The sequence below is a fragment of the Globicephala melas genome, chromosome 6, assembly GCF_963455315.2.
Source record: "Globicephala melas chromosome 6, mGloMel1.2, whole genome shotgun sequence".
Classification (NCBI taxonomy): Eukaryota; Metazoa; Chordata; class Mammalia; order Artiodactyla; family Delphinidae; genus Globicephala; species Globicephala melas.
In genome coordinates this window covers 11,922,289-11,937,555 of record NC_083319.1, presented here as the reverse complement: position 1 = coordinate 11,937,555, position 15,267 = coordinate 11,922,289, and the positions used below count along the sequence as shown (strand labels likewise).

Sequence of the window (15,267 nt, the reverse complement as noted above, 5' to 3'; positions counted from 1 at the left end):
TAAGTCCTTGATCCATTTGGAATTCAGTTTTGCAAGTTGTGTAAGATATAAATTATCTCCCTTTTCTTCCCCATGTGGATTATCAATTATTGAAAAGTCCATCCGTTCCCCCAGATTTTACAATGCCACCTCTGTTGTATATGAAGAACCCACACACATGGTCCGTTTTTGCAATCTCTATTCCGTTCCATCAGTCTATTTGTGTATCCCTATGCCGTTACTAGCATCTTAGTTACTAGAGGTCTATAAAAAGTCTTGATGTCTGGTAAAGCAAGCTTTATCACCCATTCTTTTTCTTCAAGTATATCTTGGCTCTCCCTTTGGCTTTCCATATTAATTTTAGAATCAGGTTGCCAAGTACTATGTAAAATCCTACTGGGATTTTGAATGGAATTATATGTAATCTATAATATACGTCATTTATACCTTTAATATAATGAGTCTTCCTATTCATGAACATGGTCATGCTTTTTCTCTATTGAAAATTCATATTGAACATTTGAATTTTCCCTTTCAATATGTTAATGTGGTGAGCTATAGTAACAGATTTTCTAGTATTATCAGCCTTACATTTCTGGAATAAAGTCAACTCAGTTATTATGAATTATATTTTTTATGTATTTGCTACTGTTTTGTTTAAGATTTTTACAGCTATGTTACTCAGTGAGATTGGCTGATAACTTTTCTTTCTTATAGTGTCTCTTCGTGTAGTTGAATGTCAAAATTATACAAGTGTCACAAGAAAAGCTCAGGGGGTGTTCCTTCTTTTTTCTAGACTCTTAAGGAGTTTGTCTAAGATTGAAATTACCTGTTCCTTGAGATATTTGATAAAACATACCTGTAAAACCATCCAGGCTGAGTGTTTTGGGAAAAAAAATTATATATTGATTCAATTTCTATAAATTAAATGACCTATTCAATTTTTATATTTCTTCTTAATTCAATTTTGGTAAATTATATTTTTCTGTTCATTTCACCTTAGTTTTTGAATGTTGGCATAACATTGATAACAGCATTTTCTTAATATCTAAGATTTCTGCTGCATCTGCTCTTTGTGCTTGTTGATTTACTCCTTTATTTCATTTTCATTTTGGGAAGGAGCAGAAATAACTGTGTGTGTTTAATCCCCTACATTTATCTAAAGAAAAGCACGCAGAAGATACATTCTTCCTTATCTATCACATGGAGAAATAACAGAAACTACTACAAACTGTTGTAGTGACAATTAAATGAGTTAATAGATGAAGAGGGCTTAGCACAGTACCTGGCACATATTAAAGGCTCAAAAACACCATGGGAATTCAATTCCACTGTTATGATGTCCTACTTTTGTTCTACTTAAGTTTAATTCTTCAAAGCAACAGTAACTGGTTAGGGACTAGACTCTTTCAAACGTACTCTTAATCTATCCAGCCTCATAAAGAGGCAATGATAAATCTGGTTGACAATATTCTCATTCTGAACCTCAGTCTGGGTGTTCAGGCCCTGAGATTACCAACTACACTTACGAGTTTAAAACCAAACGCAAAACAAAGCAAGAGGTCTATTATGGGCTGTTTTTCCCTTGAGGGCAAGGGCCATGCTTTTATCACCTAGTATGCATTGTAAGCCTAGCACCTAGCAGGCAATTAAAAAATTGTGCATTCTTGGGCTTCCCTGGTGGCGCAGTGGTTGAGAGTCCGCCTGCCCATGCAGGGGACACGGGTTCGTGCCGCGGTCCGGGAAGATCCCACATGCTGCGGAGCGGCAGGGCCCGTGAGCCATGGCCGCTGAGCCTGCGCGTCCGGAGCCTGTGCTCCGCAATGGGAGAGGCCACAACAGTGAGAGGCCCGCATACCACAAACATAAAAAAAAAATTAAAAAAAAAAAAATTGTGCATTCTTGACAAGCAAACAATACCAAAAAAATAATAAAATTACAATGAAAACCATAAAGAAAACTCTAATGGTCTCACTAAGTTTGCATTATTAGGTGCCTTGAATTCATAGGTAAACACATCGGTAAATCATAGGCCTATGATTCTATCCATAGGAACTTCAATAGGGAAATTCCCACCATAAGAAGGTCTTTCTACCCTCTCAAACAGTCAACTTCTCCTAGTCAATATCTTTATGTAAGTTTTACCTCAAAAAGAAAAAAAGATACTGTAAACAGATATTTAACTTTAGTTAATGACAAACATACGCAATTATTGAGGGGAAGCATAGTGATGTCTGTGATTTACTTTGAAATGCATCAAAAAATAAAATGGCTTGATGGATGGTATGAGGGATGGATAGATGGATAAAGATGTGCCAAAGCAAGCACAGAAATATGTTAATGGCAGAATCTAGATGGAATAACGTGGATGTTCACTGCAAACTGATTTCAGTTTTCTGTGTTTGAGAATTTTCATAATAGATACTGGGAAAAATATAAACTCCTATCCTTAGCAAGTTAAAAAAACTAACATAAAAAGAATAAGAAAAGTATTTATATTATATAGTAAAAGTTTTTACAATATAAAAAGAGCTCATCCCAATTTATTTTTTTAAAATCAAGAGCCCTATAAGATAAATGAGAAAAGACATTAACAAAATGCAAATTGGGGGGGGGGGGGAAACGCATGGAAAATGTTGTTACCTTTAACCAAAGAAATTAAAAATAAAGCAAACCTGCAATACCATTTGACGCCTATTTTATTAGGTAAATTAAAGCACATGTCCATGAGCACACACACAATTCTGGCAAGGCTGCAGTGCAAATGGTACACTCACGCACAGCTGGCAGCATCCACTATAAAAAAGCACAGCCTGTTTGGGAAGCAATTTGGCATCCATAAGTCATAGCACTTATTCAGTCCTTTGACCCAGTGGTCCCAATGCTTAGAATACAAACTGTATCAGTCAAATGCAGCCGAAAGATGTTCACTGCAGTGCTAGCTACTAAAGGATTAAACTACGAACTACCTAAATGGCCATGAAGAGAAAAAAGGTTTAGCAAGTGATGACACATCAGTATAATGGAATATGATACAGACATATAACAAATGACAATAATGGAAGAATGTGGAAATATGTAAAGTGTTCATAACACACGATCAAATGGGAAACTATTTATAATTGATTGTGAAACTACAAGAATAAATGAAATGTGCATTGACACTGTGAAGGAACATGAATAATTAATGAAAATGACATGTTACTACCTGAGGGGATTGTGGTTGATTTCTTCTTCTAAACTCTCCTTTAATCTTTCCGATACATCTTTCAATTAAAATAAAATTCAAAAGCCCGCCTCGACTGTCTACTCACAGTGCTGAGCTTGCTGCAGATGATGAGGATCCGGCGCTCGCAGAGCATGCTCGCGTACAGATGCAGCATGTTGTTTACGTCCACAGCCACAAAATACTCTGTCAGATTTCTCTAGGAGAAAGAAGAAGGGAGGTTTGGGGATTACTTTGTTTGTTCTTATTAAAAACGGAATCTAACAGAAGCACCCGAAACAGAAAATGATCAGAAAGCATACTCCCCTCTTCCCCAGTCCTATGCTTCCTCCCTGGGAGGCCAAATCTCACTCACATGTAAATCATGCAATGTAAAGTTGGAAGAGACCTTAGAGATGAAGGAGTCTGAGCAATCACACCTTTGGGTGGTGATTACAGTTTGCAACGTGAAGTCACATGCAGCACTGTGCTTGTTCTTCACGTCAGCTCCGAAAGGTGAGCCGGACAAGAAGTCTGCAATCTTAAAAATGAGGAAACCAAGGCAAGAGAGAGATGCCAAGATCAAAAACCCTAATGAGCAGTGAAGATGAGACCGCAGCTCATATCCTCTGACCCTGGGTCCTAGAACTTTCCCAATGCACTGTGCCATACGTCTAAGCAAAAGAAAGTACCCAGGGACCAAAACGCTTCTGGCACAGAGCCTGTTTCTGTCCAACAGGCCCCACCTGCAAAGGCCAGGCATGCTCCTCTCCTGTCATCACTGCTGGGGTCCCCTCCTCCACGGTTTACATTCTCTAAAATGCCTCGGCTGGAAGTAAAGCAATTTCCAAGATCTACAATTTCCAGGTATTTCATCAAAAGGGGGAAAAAGCCATTGAAGACAAGCAGTAGCAAGTTGTGACAAAGCAGTGTTTTAAACTAGCTTTTGTGTGTAGCCTGCGCTTCACTCCTTTTATTAGTACTGTAGATCAGTACTCTTCAGATTTCAGAAAAAGTGTAATGTGTTTCATTTCTGCAACCTTTTCTATACCCACCTGACTTTAATAATACACATGAATATGCTAATTTCTTCAATGTTACAGGTTTTCAATGCCATACAACATAATCCTCTGAAAATGAAGGGGGTTGGAGAGGGAAGGATGGCTATTGCCAGGGGTTGCAGTTTATAATGATGAAAGATCCATAACCCATAAATTCAAGTAAACCAGGTGGATTTTATATGCAAAGTAGCATAAAGTGCTTTTTGACAATATTATGGGTTGGGAATAAGAATGAGCACTTATGATTTATTATTGTTTGATTTGAGTACCAGGTTAACTATCGACCTTTATAAATAAAGCATGAGTGAATTAATAGGTCTGCATACTGACTACCTACCAAGTCCCAGGCACTGGACCAGGTACTCTTAAACGTGTAATTTTAAGCAATCTTCACAAAAATCCAATGAGGTATTATTCTTTCCAACATATAGGTAAACTAAGTCTAGGAGAGATTCAGTAACTGGTACAGTCAGAGTTTGGACACAGATGCAACACCATAGCCCTATACTTTCCCTTACATTACATTCTTCCTCTTAAATACTTTTAAATATCTACAATATATGAGGCTTTACATATATTATTTCACTCATCTTGAAGCCACTCCTTGAACAAACATTATCATCTCTATATACAGATAAGAAAACAGAGGCACAGAGAAGTAACTTGACCAAGGTCATATAGTAAGCGGATAAGGCATTGCTCAGTCTTGGGTGGGTTTGTCTTTAAACCTGTGTTGTTGTTGTTGTTGTTTTTCTTTTTTTTAACCACCACGAAAAATAGTAGATAAAACTTGTATTTGGAAAGAACATGCAGGATCAAAGTATGGCAAAAGAAAAAGTATTTCTGTTAAAAATTGTTATTCCATTTATTGAGTAATCCTTGTGGGCCAGAAAATAGGTGCTTTACCTGCATTCTCTCTAATCTTCTCAACAACCCTGAGGAAGGCATTATCATCTCCATTTTATAGATGGGGAAACTGAGGCTCAGGAAGGTTAAACAGTCTTCCAAAGGTCACCCAGCTGGACAGGGCCAAGTTTCAAAACCAGGTTTCCTGAACCCCAAACTCTCGCTCTAACCGCCACACAAACTTGAAAAACAAAACTGAGCAAACAAGAAAGGCAGTATAAATTAGTCAACAAGTGTACCTCTGGCCCAGTGGACTGAGGAGTGCTGAGCTAATGAAGTCAGGGTGGGGTTTGTTCTGAAGACAGTGACATGGCAGAGTTATTCTCGCAAACAAAAATACAAGGCCCTCAGCTGAGCATTTCAGTAAAATGCTTAACTGCTGATGAATTACATGAATTTTTCTTTTAGGAGAGGATGGAAGTAAAAAGAAAATAGAAATGAGGAGCTTAAAGAAGGCCAGAAAGCCCATTAGCACTTTTGACAGATCCAAAGATAACTCTGAAGCCACCAAAACGTGGCCTCAAGAGTCTGCCAAGAAGCTTCACGCTGGGTAGAAATATGTTACACAGCTTGCCGTCCAAATAGGGAGACACAGCGTCAGAGACAAATCCTGCGCCTTATTTTGGTGGGAGAAAAAAAATCACAAGGATACTTTTGTGGATGGGAAAGGGAACATTTCTGAAATAAAAACACCACTTGGTTGAGGCATAACCCCCAGGCCAACCAGGTTCTGAAGGATTCAGGTGCTTGGTCCAAAAACTCTACACAGGTATGTTAAAAATATGTAACATTTAACCAAATTCTCTCTAAACTGTCATGTACTTTTTTTGGTATTTCTCATCCCATCTGTGCTGATTACCAAGATATTTGTGTCTAAACAGAAGCTGTCTTTCTTATCTGCTTCCTCCCTGCCTCTTTCCTTCTGGGACGCCACCCGCCTAGGCAGTGGGAGTGGGTGGGAATGGACTGGAAACCTCGATCAGCCACAGCAGCACCTGTGGGGCAGAACGGACCTTGGGAACACCTGGAGGGAGCCCTTGCAGCTCCCATCAAGCCTTATCTCAGAAGAAAAGCCCTCAGAGAGAGGGGCCTCCTTCCCCCTGCCTTTAAGAATCCGGTAGCTTAAGCTACAACCACCCTCAATTTCTCAGACCTGCCATGCTTTTCACACCCCCAGGCCTTTACTTCCTCTGTTTCCTCTGCCTAGAAGGCTCTTCTCTTCCTTGAGGACACCCATTTACTTTTCATGACTCAGCTCAAATGTCACCTTCTCCTGAAAGGCTTCCTCAACTCCTCATTTGTCAAGCTGCCCTTTGTGATTCCATGACAATTTGTCTCTATCATATAATCACTCAGTTACAAGTATGTTTTTGCCACCAGACTGAGATCCCTTTGGGTAAAATGATGTACCCCATCATCTTAGCAGTTTGATGAAAGAGAGAATCAATGAGTGGAGAAAGCAACTGACTGAAGACTACTGCTCGTTAGCTCAGGCGTGAGCAGGGTGGTATAAGAGAAACACGAGGGCCTCGAAGGGGGACAACGTGGTACGTTAGGAAGAATGGACCACTTGACTTCAGAAAACCTGGGTCTGAGTTGGATGAAGTGATCAATTACTTAGTAATGATGAAGGGCCCACAGGAAAAGAACTGACATTGGAGACTCACAAAGTCAGGTAAGGTAGCTGGAGGAGGGAGAGCTTTTAAAGGTGTCAGTGGCTACATTCATTTTTGTTTGTTTGTTTATTTGTTTATTTATTTGGTTGTGTTGGGTCTTAGTTGCAGCAAGCGGGCTCCTTAGTTGCAGCATTCAAACTCTCAGTTGTGGCATGCATATGGGATCTAGTTCCCGGACCAGGGATCGAACCCGGGCCCCCTGCATTGGGAGTGTGGAGTCTTAACCACTGTGCCACCAGGGAAGTCCCTACATTCATTTAAAATGTAAAGAAATAGGTGATTTGTTCTTCAGGTAACTGGGGCAGGGGGCAGGGAGAACTGTACACAGAGGCAGGTGTACATTTCACAGAGAGGTCAGGGGACGAGGAATAAGAAGAGAAGGCTTCCACAGCAAGTTGTCCTAAGTTAAGACTGTAGCCAGAACACACTGTGAGCTTATATTTATTAAAAAACACAGGTATGCCACTTTCTCCCAGCATTTGGCTTCAGTGGAACTAAGTCTTCAATCTTCCATTTCTGTCTCCTATAATCAGCCAGTCAACAAACACCTGTTTGACTCCTACTAAGTGCTTAGTACCACCCTGGGAGCTAGGCCTGCAGAGATTAACTAAACATGATCCCAATTTTCTAGGAGCAGCGTTAGACCCAGAAACCTCATATGCCAAGAACTGTGATCCAGGCTAGACATGCGCCAGGGCTGGCTGAGAAGGGAAGATTCAACTCTGCCAGATGGATATGGGGGGAAGGCTGGGGAAGACTTGACAGAGGAGAAGATACTTCTCTGGGCCTCCCAACAGGGGGTTCACTTAGGGGACAGGGGGAGAAGCGTGTTCCAGCCAGAGGCAAGGGGGAGAGAGCAGCTCTATGCAGGTCAGTGGAGTGAAGGGCAGGGTGCAGGGCAGGGAGCGTGCTGGGGCAGGGGAGCTGAGTTCAGATCCTGTGGGAGCCTAGACTTGATAATAACAGGGAGGTAACAAGGAGCTGCTGAAGAATCAGGATGGTCCTATCCTGTTGCGGAAAGATCTTCCTAGAGGTCCTGGAGAGGATGCACAAGAGAGGGCAAGCCGGAGGCAGGGCAAGCAGCTAACAGGCTACTGCCACATTCAGGGAAAGAATGAGTACAAGCTATTCAGATAAAAGCTTTGAATATGAATGTCACAGATCTCTGTAAAGTGGAATCACAGGACTTGACAATAGATCAGACTCTGAAAGGGGGCAGGAAGGATCTGGGACAAGGCCCAGACTTCCAGGTTCCTGTGCGCGACATCTGTCCACTTGCCCAACAAGTTTTTTTTAAAGGGAGAGTCCAGTCTTTTAATGAAGGATCAATCCTCCTTCTAAAGAACCATCAATCCTGTCAAACATCGTATTGCTGTCCACCTAGTCTTAGGCCCAGTGTCCTGGGTTATAATGCCATCATGGCGAAGCCTAAATAACCACCCCCTTTATTCCCTGACAATTACTCCTCCATGTGACTCACTTGCTAAAAAGGAAAACCTTGCTTAGACAGACTACTTCCCAGTGTCCATGCTCAAAAGGGCTCAGTTTTCTCAGTGCTAGTAAGTTTTTAGGCTTAAGGAAGAACGTTCCTTTTCTATTCATGGAGTTTAAGCATATTTTCAGTTACATATAGTTATGTGCCTCTGAGCATCCTCCTATATGCCTAGTAATTATTATTTGGGCCCACTCTGTAGGGCTGGGCAGCAGGGACACAAAGCTGACCACTTTCCAGGCCGAACAGGGCTCAAGTCCGAGAAAGGTCTCTGGTTAACAGAGAAAGAGCAGCCCGGAAGTTGAGCTTCAGAAGAGGCACGTACAAGGCTCTCCAGGCTTTTCATTTCTACAAAAGCAACAGCGCGGAAGAACACTTCCAGCTCTAACTCTCTGTGGCTCTAAATCCAGACAAAGAAGAAAGGAAGACACTTGGCAGAACCCCATTTCCCCCAGGAGAAGCCCCATAATGGCTGCTCCCTTTTAGTTGTCCCTGCTGGCTCCTGTGCCGATCCAGGTGGCTGGGGACTTCAGGCTCACTGCGATCCACGCCCCGGGTGAGGAAGCAGGTGGGGGTGGGGGTGCTGATGGGAGGTGGAATGGGCCTCGGAAGGGAGGGGATACAGTGGGGCTCAGAGAAAAAGGGTCTTAGGTTCAGTACCTTAGGGAAATGAGATAATCCCCAAACTAAAGGACTGACTCTAAGCTGGGTACTCCTTGGAGCCTTCGAAACAGATGCTAGTCCGCCCCACGGTCTGTCATTTTATTAGTCTTTGTCACTCTCAGCTTTATACACAGTATAGATGATAAAGACTTACTGTACTGTGTCTGGAGGAGGTTTCTAAGGCAAGAGGCTGGTTTTGTCCAAGGGCCTTATTTCCTGAAATAACTCTTGCTCAGATTATTTTACCATAATGTAAACCTTTAAAATCCTCAATTAATTTTTAAAATAAGAATTTAGGTCATTTTAGTTGTGTAGGATTCTTAAAAAGAAATTATAAATTTGGATTCTAAAATAATCTGTTTGAGGAAGAATCCCACAAACTCACACAAGCAATCAAATCAGAGAAGTATCTTATAGGAAAGAAAGCAGAGTTTACCCGGAGGTCAACTTTTATCCCTCTGTATGAATGGAAAAACCATTAGAATAAACAATTACCTGACAACTCTTAACAGCAACAATGGAATTCTCTATAATCTCAGTACTTGAAAATAGGTCTTCTACTACCACTTCAACTTTGTTTATTTTTGAAAGTCATGATGAGTTCATAAATCTTTTCTATATCATGGTGCATCTTTTGACAAAGTGGAGTCTGGGCAATGTTATATGTAACTGTCCGTTCTAAATGCTTTCCTCGCATCATTAACCACTTGGTATGACACAGGCCAGATAATTAAGACAGGTTTGTTTAATATTCTAAAAGAAGGTCTATATGATTATCCATTAATCAAAAGTAAACTTCAAACCCTGGCCACTAAAAAAATTCCTTAGAGAGCCAGTTTACAATGTAATTATGAATACATATCTGTTCATGATCTGTGACTTTTTTTTAAAATGCAGGTCAACTGTTTAAATTTATAAAGATTTATGCTCATTTAATTATTGCCTGTATAAAATTCACTCCTACATGTGTTAACTTGATAGACAGAAAAAACCCTGAAGAGCAATTACATAGTGATAGTTTTTCAGTGAAAAAGAAGAAAATATTTTTACACAGAAATTGTAGAAATAATGAGAATTAAGTTCAACAGGGATCTGAAAGTGGAAAGACTTAATTTTCTCCATTTGCTTTTCATTAACATCTTGCAGACGCACTGGCCCAAAAGCCAAGTGAAAGGAACTGTTATTTTTCCTTCTCCTGAGAGTGACTGCATTGCTAATTCATTCATTCATTCAATCATTCAGTCATTCCGTAAATACGTACTGAATATCTACTCTGTTCTAGGTACAGTGCTAATTACGGAGATGCAGTGATGAAAAAATCTGATCCCTATCCTTATGGAAGGAGAACTGATAAAAACAGTCACACAATTAATTCTATAATTTACACTTAGGATGAGTGATTTCTTAGGAAGGTACTGGGAGCCAAGGAGCAGAAGCCCAGGACCCAGCAGCGTCTTGGTGATGGAATCAGACTGACCTGAGCGTGAATGCTGGTTTAGCATTTACTGGCTGGGTGGCTAGGGGTAAGTTACTTCATGTCTCTGGGCTCTATCTCCTCTTCAGATCAGGGATAACAACCATACTGTAAGGCTGCTGTGAAGATTTCATGATATAACAAATAGTACCTGATCTGATCCACAGTGCGTGTTCAATCAATACTACCTCCTTTCTCTCTCTCACATTAACCCTTCTCTGAAGCTGTTCAGAAGAATATAATTATCTGCTGACAGAATCAAGTTCCATATCCCAAAGTCCTTTTACCCTTTTCTTTGCTTATTCTCTTAGTCCAGAAGTCCCTAAGAGGAGATAATCAATAAATGTGTACACAACATCTCCCACATGACAGGCACTAGAGTCCTGGACTCTATTTCTTGTACCATTTCCAGTCAATGGTGGCTGCTAAGAGACTTTTGTGGCCAAACATACACTCCATGAAAAGTGTTGCTCTTCACAACCAAAAATGTCAGCAAAAACCAAGAAAAGATAAGCTCCAAGAAGTAATGCTCCCTAGCCCTTGGCCACAACTCAAGAGAGGTTAAGACTAGAATTTTAGGAAAGCTGAAGGACAAAGGGAAAGAAAGGACCATCAAAAGCAGTATCTCTGTGGCACCAGGCATTGAACTTGGAACTTTACATGTAATAGTTCACTTGTTCCTCCCACTTTCCTTTATTAGATAAGGAGGCTTGAGAATATAAGTAAGTATCCCAAGGTCCCAGAGTGGTGGAGCCCAGTGTCTGGCTGTCTCCAAAACTCATGTTCTTTCCACTACAGCAGACTATATCATATTAACAACCCCTTCGTTATTGCTTGTTTCAATTTGCAATGCAGCAATTCAGTCATTTTAAATTAATCCTTGAAAACCTGCCAAGAGATTAAAATGCAAATTTCAACATGGCTAGAGCTCAATAGCGATTCTATGTCAAAAATCACACAAATTGGTCCTACAAAAGTTCAGATTCTCCTTAGAGGAAAAGCTTTCCTGCTTCATTTCATACTGGAAATATGAAAAATCATTTCTTTTCCTTTTTCCATTCCTCATGAATATCAAAAGTCAACTGTAGGGACGCAGGGGGGTATAATGGAAACAAAATGTTTTGGTTCCTTACAAACCTGGGTCACTACACCCCATTTGGAAGCAGACCTTGTGCTATAACCTCAGGCCTGTGAGCCCTGGGTCCCCACATGTAAAATGAGGCTCACGTCTACCTCTCACAGAATAGCTGTAAGGATTTAAATGGAACCATGTATGTTAGGAGTCTGGCAGATTGTTTTTATTATTCTCACTTAGAAACAAACAAGGCCAGCCTTTTACTGGTCTGCAAAGGAAGATTTAGGGGACAATGGGTCATACACAGGGAATTGGTTCATTAGTGGCAAAACCAGCAGAGGGAATGCAAATTTTTTTTAATGGCGGGGGAAGGGGAGGTAGCATACAGTGCAAACAGGAATTGGAGGTGGGGTTATGAAGAAGATAAATTTTTTTTTTCCTACACTATGTCTAATCTCAGTAATTGTGGTTTTGAAAATTGAGAAACTGTCAGGACTTTCAGGTACCTTAAAGTTCTTGAGTAATTCTCAGTCCTTAAAATTAAAAAATAGAAAGATGAACTTAACCTAGGCAATAATTGTTATTATAACATTGTTATAATAGCAAAACATTAGAGACAATCTAAATGTCTGTTAGTAGGTGAAACATAGTTAAAATATGTGGGGATTTCCAGTAAAATATGGTGGATTAAACATATGTATTTGTTTAATACATATTTTCTCTCTCCTGATACCATGCAATCCTCACCACCCCCTGCCAGGAAAAGTCACAATGAAATAATTTTAAAAGATGTAAACCTCAAAGAACAGGAGAAAAGATAGTAATGGAAGAGAGATGTCAAATTTTTTGGAAGCCAGATGTTATTAAATAAATGGTTCTCAACCTGGGTCATTCGCCCCAGTGGGCTTCTGGCAATGTCTGAAGATATTTTTGGTTGTCACAGCTGGGGGGGGGGGGGGCGGGTACCATCTTACAGTGGGTAGAGAGAGCCCAGGGATGCTGTTAAACACCCCACAACATACAAAACGATCCTGCACAACAAAGAATGATCTGGTTCTTCAAGAGTGTCAACCGAAACTTTAGTTGAGAAACTAAAGAAGAATGACTTGGCAGCCCAGAAAAGGCTGGGCCCGGGGCACAGGGCAGCAAGCATCCAACCCAACTTACACCACAGAACTCCAAAAAAGTTCAGGAACTGCAGACACCGAGCACCTCTAAAGGCTAGGGGAAGGGTGGCGATAAAAAGAAGAGTAATTCGATCCCAAGATTCTCCTCTCCCACCTCACTCAGCTAGTCAACTGGCCTTTTGGCACCCCTCCTGAGGAAAAACTGTTTACTTTCTAGTAACCAGAAAGGTTTGGGAACACTAGGTACAGCTGAGGACAGGGGATAAAGAATTAAACAAAAAATGGGAGGGGAGCTTAAAGTATACATGCTAAATGTTCATATCCTATAACTTACCACCCCACTCAGCTTCCAGAACACGTGTTATGAAGCTTACAGTCACTGGCAAGAGAAAACTGACTAGTCCAAAAGAAAAGATTCTGATATTGACATTTAAAATCCTCCCCTCATCCCCAGTAGCCAGGCCTCTAAGCCATGATCTACAGTAAAGCCCACCAGGTAACAAGCCCCATTCATGAACACAGAGCTTCCAATTAGCTTTTTAAGGCCTCACTCAGATAGGATTGGGCACCTATTTGAGGAAAGGCCTCTACAATCAAAGATACAGAACAAAACAAACAGAAGAGAGGACCTCTAAGCAAGAAAACAATGCAAAGAGAAGAAAAAAATTTTTAATTTATGAATAACAGTGTCAAAGCAATAAGAAGAAATGTTGTACCCATGAAACAAGATGCCATTAAAAAATGAATAATCTATTGTACAACACCAAAAAGCTCTTGGATATTAACAGTGATGGCAGAAGTAAAGAATTCAAAAGGGTGGAAAGATTAGTTGAAGAAAGTAGAAAGAAGACCAAAAGAGACATGGAAAATAGAAAAGTTATGAAAATTAAAGGATCAACACTAGGAAGCTTAACATGCCACCATAGAGACCCCAGAGAAAGAAAAGAGAAAAAAATAAAGAAGAATTTTTTCAAAGAAATAATGTGAGAACATTTCCCAGCTCTAAAGGACATGAATTTTCAGACTGTATGGGTCCACCAAATATCCAGCACAGTAGATGAAAATGGACCCATAGCAAGGCAAATCACTGTACAATTTCAAGATACTAGAGACAAATAAAGGATCCAAAAAAACCCCACCCAAAATAAAAACAAAAAAAGACCCCAGCAATCAGAATGGATCAAGACTTCTAAGCTTCAACGTGAAATCTAGAAGTCAATGGAGCTATGTCTTCAAAGCTCTGAGGGTAATTCCCAACCCTATCTAGAGTAGAATAAAGTCATTCGCAGTCATGCAAGGTCTAAACATGTTGCCCCCAACACTGTCAGGAAACTACTGGAAAATGTTTCACCAAAATAAAGGAATAAGATAAGTAGTAAGATGTGAAATCCAGGAACTCTTATTTGACAAAAGTATAAGAAAGAAAACATATCATAATCTATCATATGATTCAGCTTGTTCATTGAAATGTAAACATTAACTTTTGATTTAAATTTTTTCCTGAAGACAGAGAAAGGATGGGGGAGGGGAAACGTGAGTGAGAAAAGGATACTTTATGTATATGTGTGTTTCTGGGGGAGAGGGGATCAGAGGTAATAAAAGACCTAAATTCATCTTCCATGAGAAAGTCAATAACTGTTATCTGAAACAGAAAAATTAAGAACAGCAATATGAGCATGTCAGGTAAACACATGGAGAGAAATACTACAACTGCTAAAAACCTGAAGGTAGCTGCCTCTGGGGAACGGGAATAAAGGAAAATTTGGAAACTTCATCAACAATTATGTGATACTACATGTTTGTTTAAGCCGTTAATATGTATTACTTTCATAAGAATAAAATACCATTAAATAAAAATATCACTTAACATAGATGAAAGATATGAACAGTTTTGAGAGTACATTAAAAAAATAAGTTGCCAAACAGTATGAATAGTACTGTTTTATGTCTAAAAAAATGTCTACAACACACAAGGATTCATACATTTAACATGTAAATTCACAGAGAAAGGTCTGAAATGACACTCATCAAACTCTGGATGGAGAATGGGATTGGGGTGGGGGAGGGATGGTGGGGCTGGGATGGTGGTAATGTGGGACCTTTCACTTTTTTTAATATGTACTTCTGAATTGTTTGATTTTTTTTACAACAAAGATATTTGTAAAGAATTTTTCATAACACAGGTAAATTTTCATAATACATTGTCATAGAAAAAGCAGGTATAAAGGTATATAATTGATATGATCCTCCCCCATTGTGTTTTTTAAAATGTAGCTTCCAAGCTTTAAAAAAAAAAAAAATCAAAAGAACCCTTTTATCTCAAACAAAATATTACTGAATTCCCAATTTAAGTAGATAGAAATGAACCTGCTCTGAATAAAGCAGAAGCATCCATGCCCTGGTGGGTCAGCCGTTTAGCTCCCTCAGTCCTTCCCATGTCCCAAAGAACCTCAGGCAGGGCTCCAGGTAGAACAACTTGAAAACTACTACTATCACAGAAATGAAGAAAAGAAAAACTCAGAACATGACTTTCTCAGGGATTACAATGATTTTTTCTTTTGCTTCTTTTTTTTTTTTTTTTTTTTTTGCGGTATGCGGGTCTCTTACTG

General features: G+C 39.9%; 1 protein-coding gene across 3 annotated transcripts in view; it reads right to left on the bottom strand.

Annotated features, from left to right (window-relative positions):
• Positions 1-15,267, bottom strand: part of DENND1A (DENN domain containing 1A) — a 532,587-nt gene that overhangs the window by 239,558 nt on the left and 277,762 nt on the right. For all 3 annotated transcript variants that reach the window (XM_070045680.1, XM_060300451.1, XM_060300453.2), the window contains exon 8: positions 3,294-3,404. In XM_070045680.1, coding sequence (XP_069901781.1) covers positions 3,294-3,404 — 111 coding nt within the window. The remainder of the gene's footprint in view (positions 1-3,293; positions 3,405-15,267) is intronic.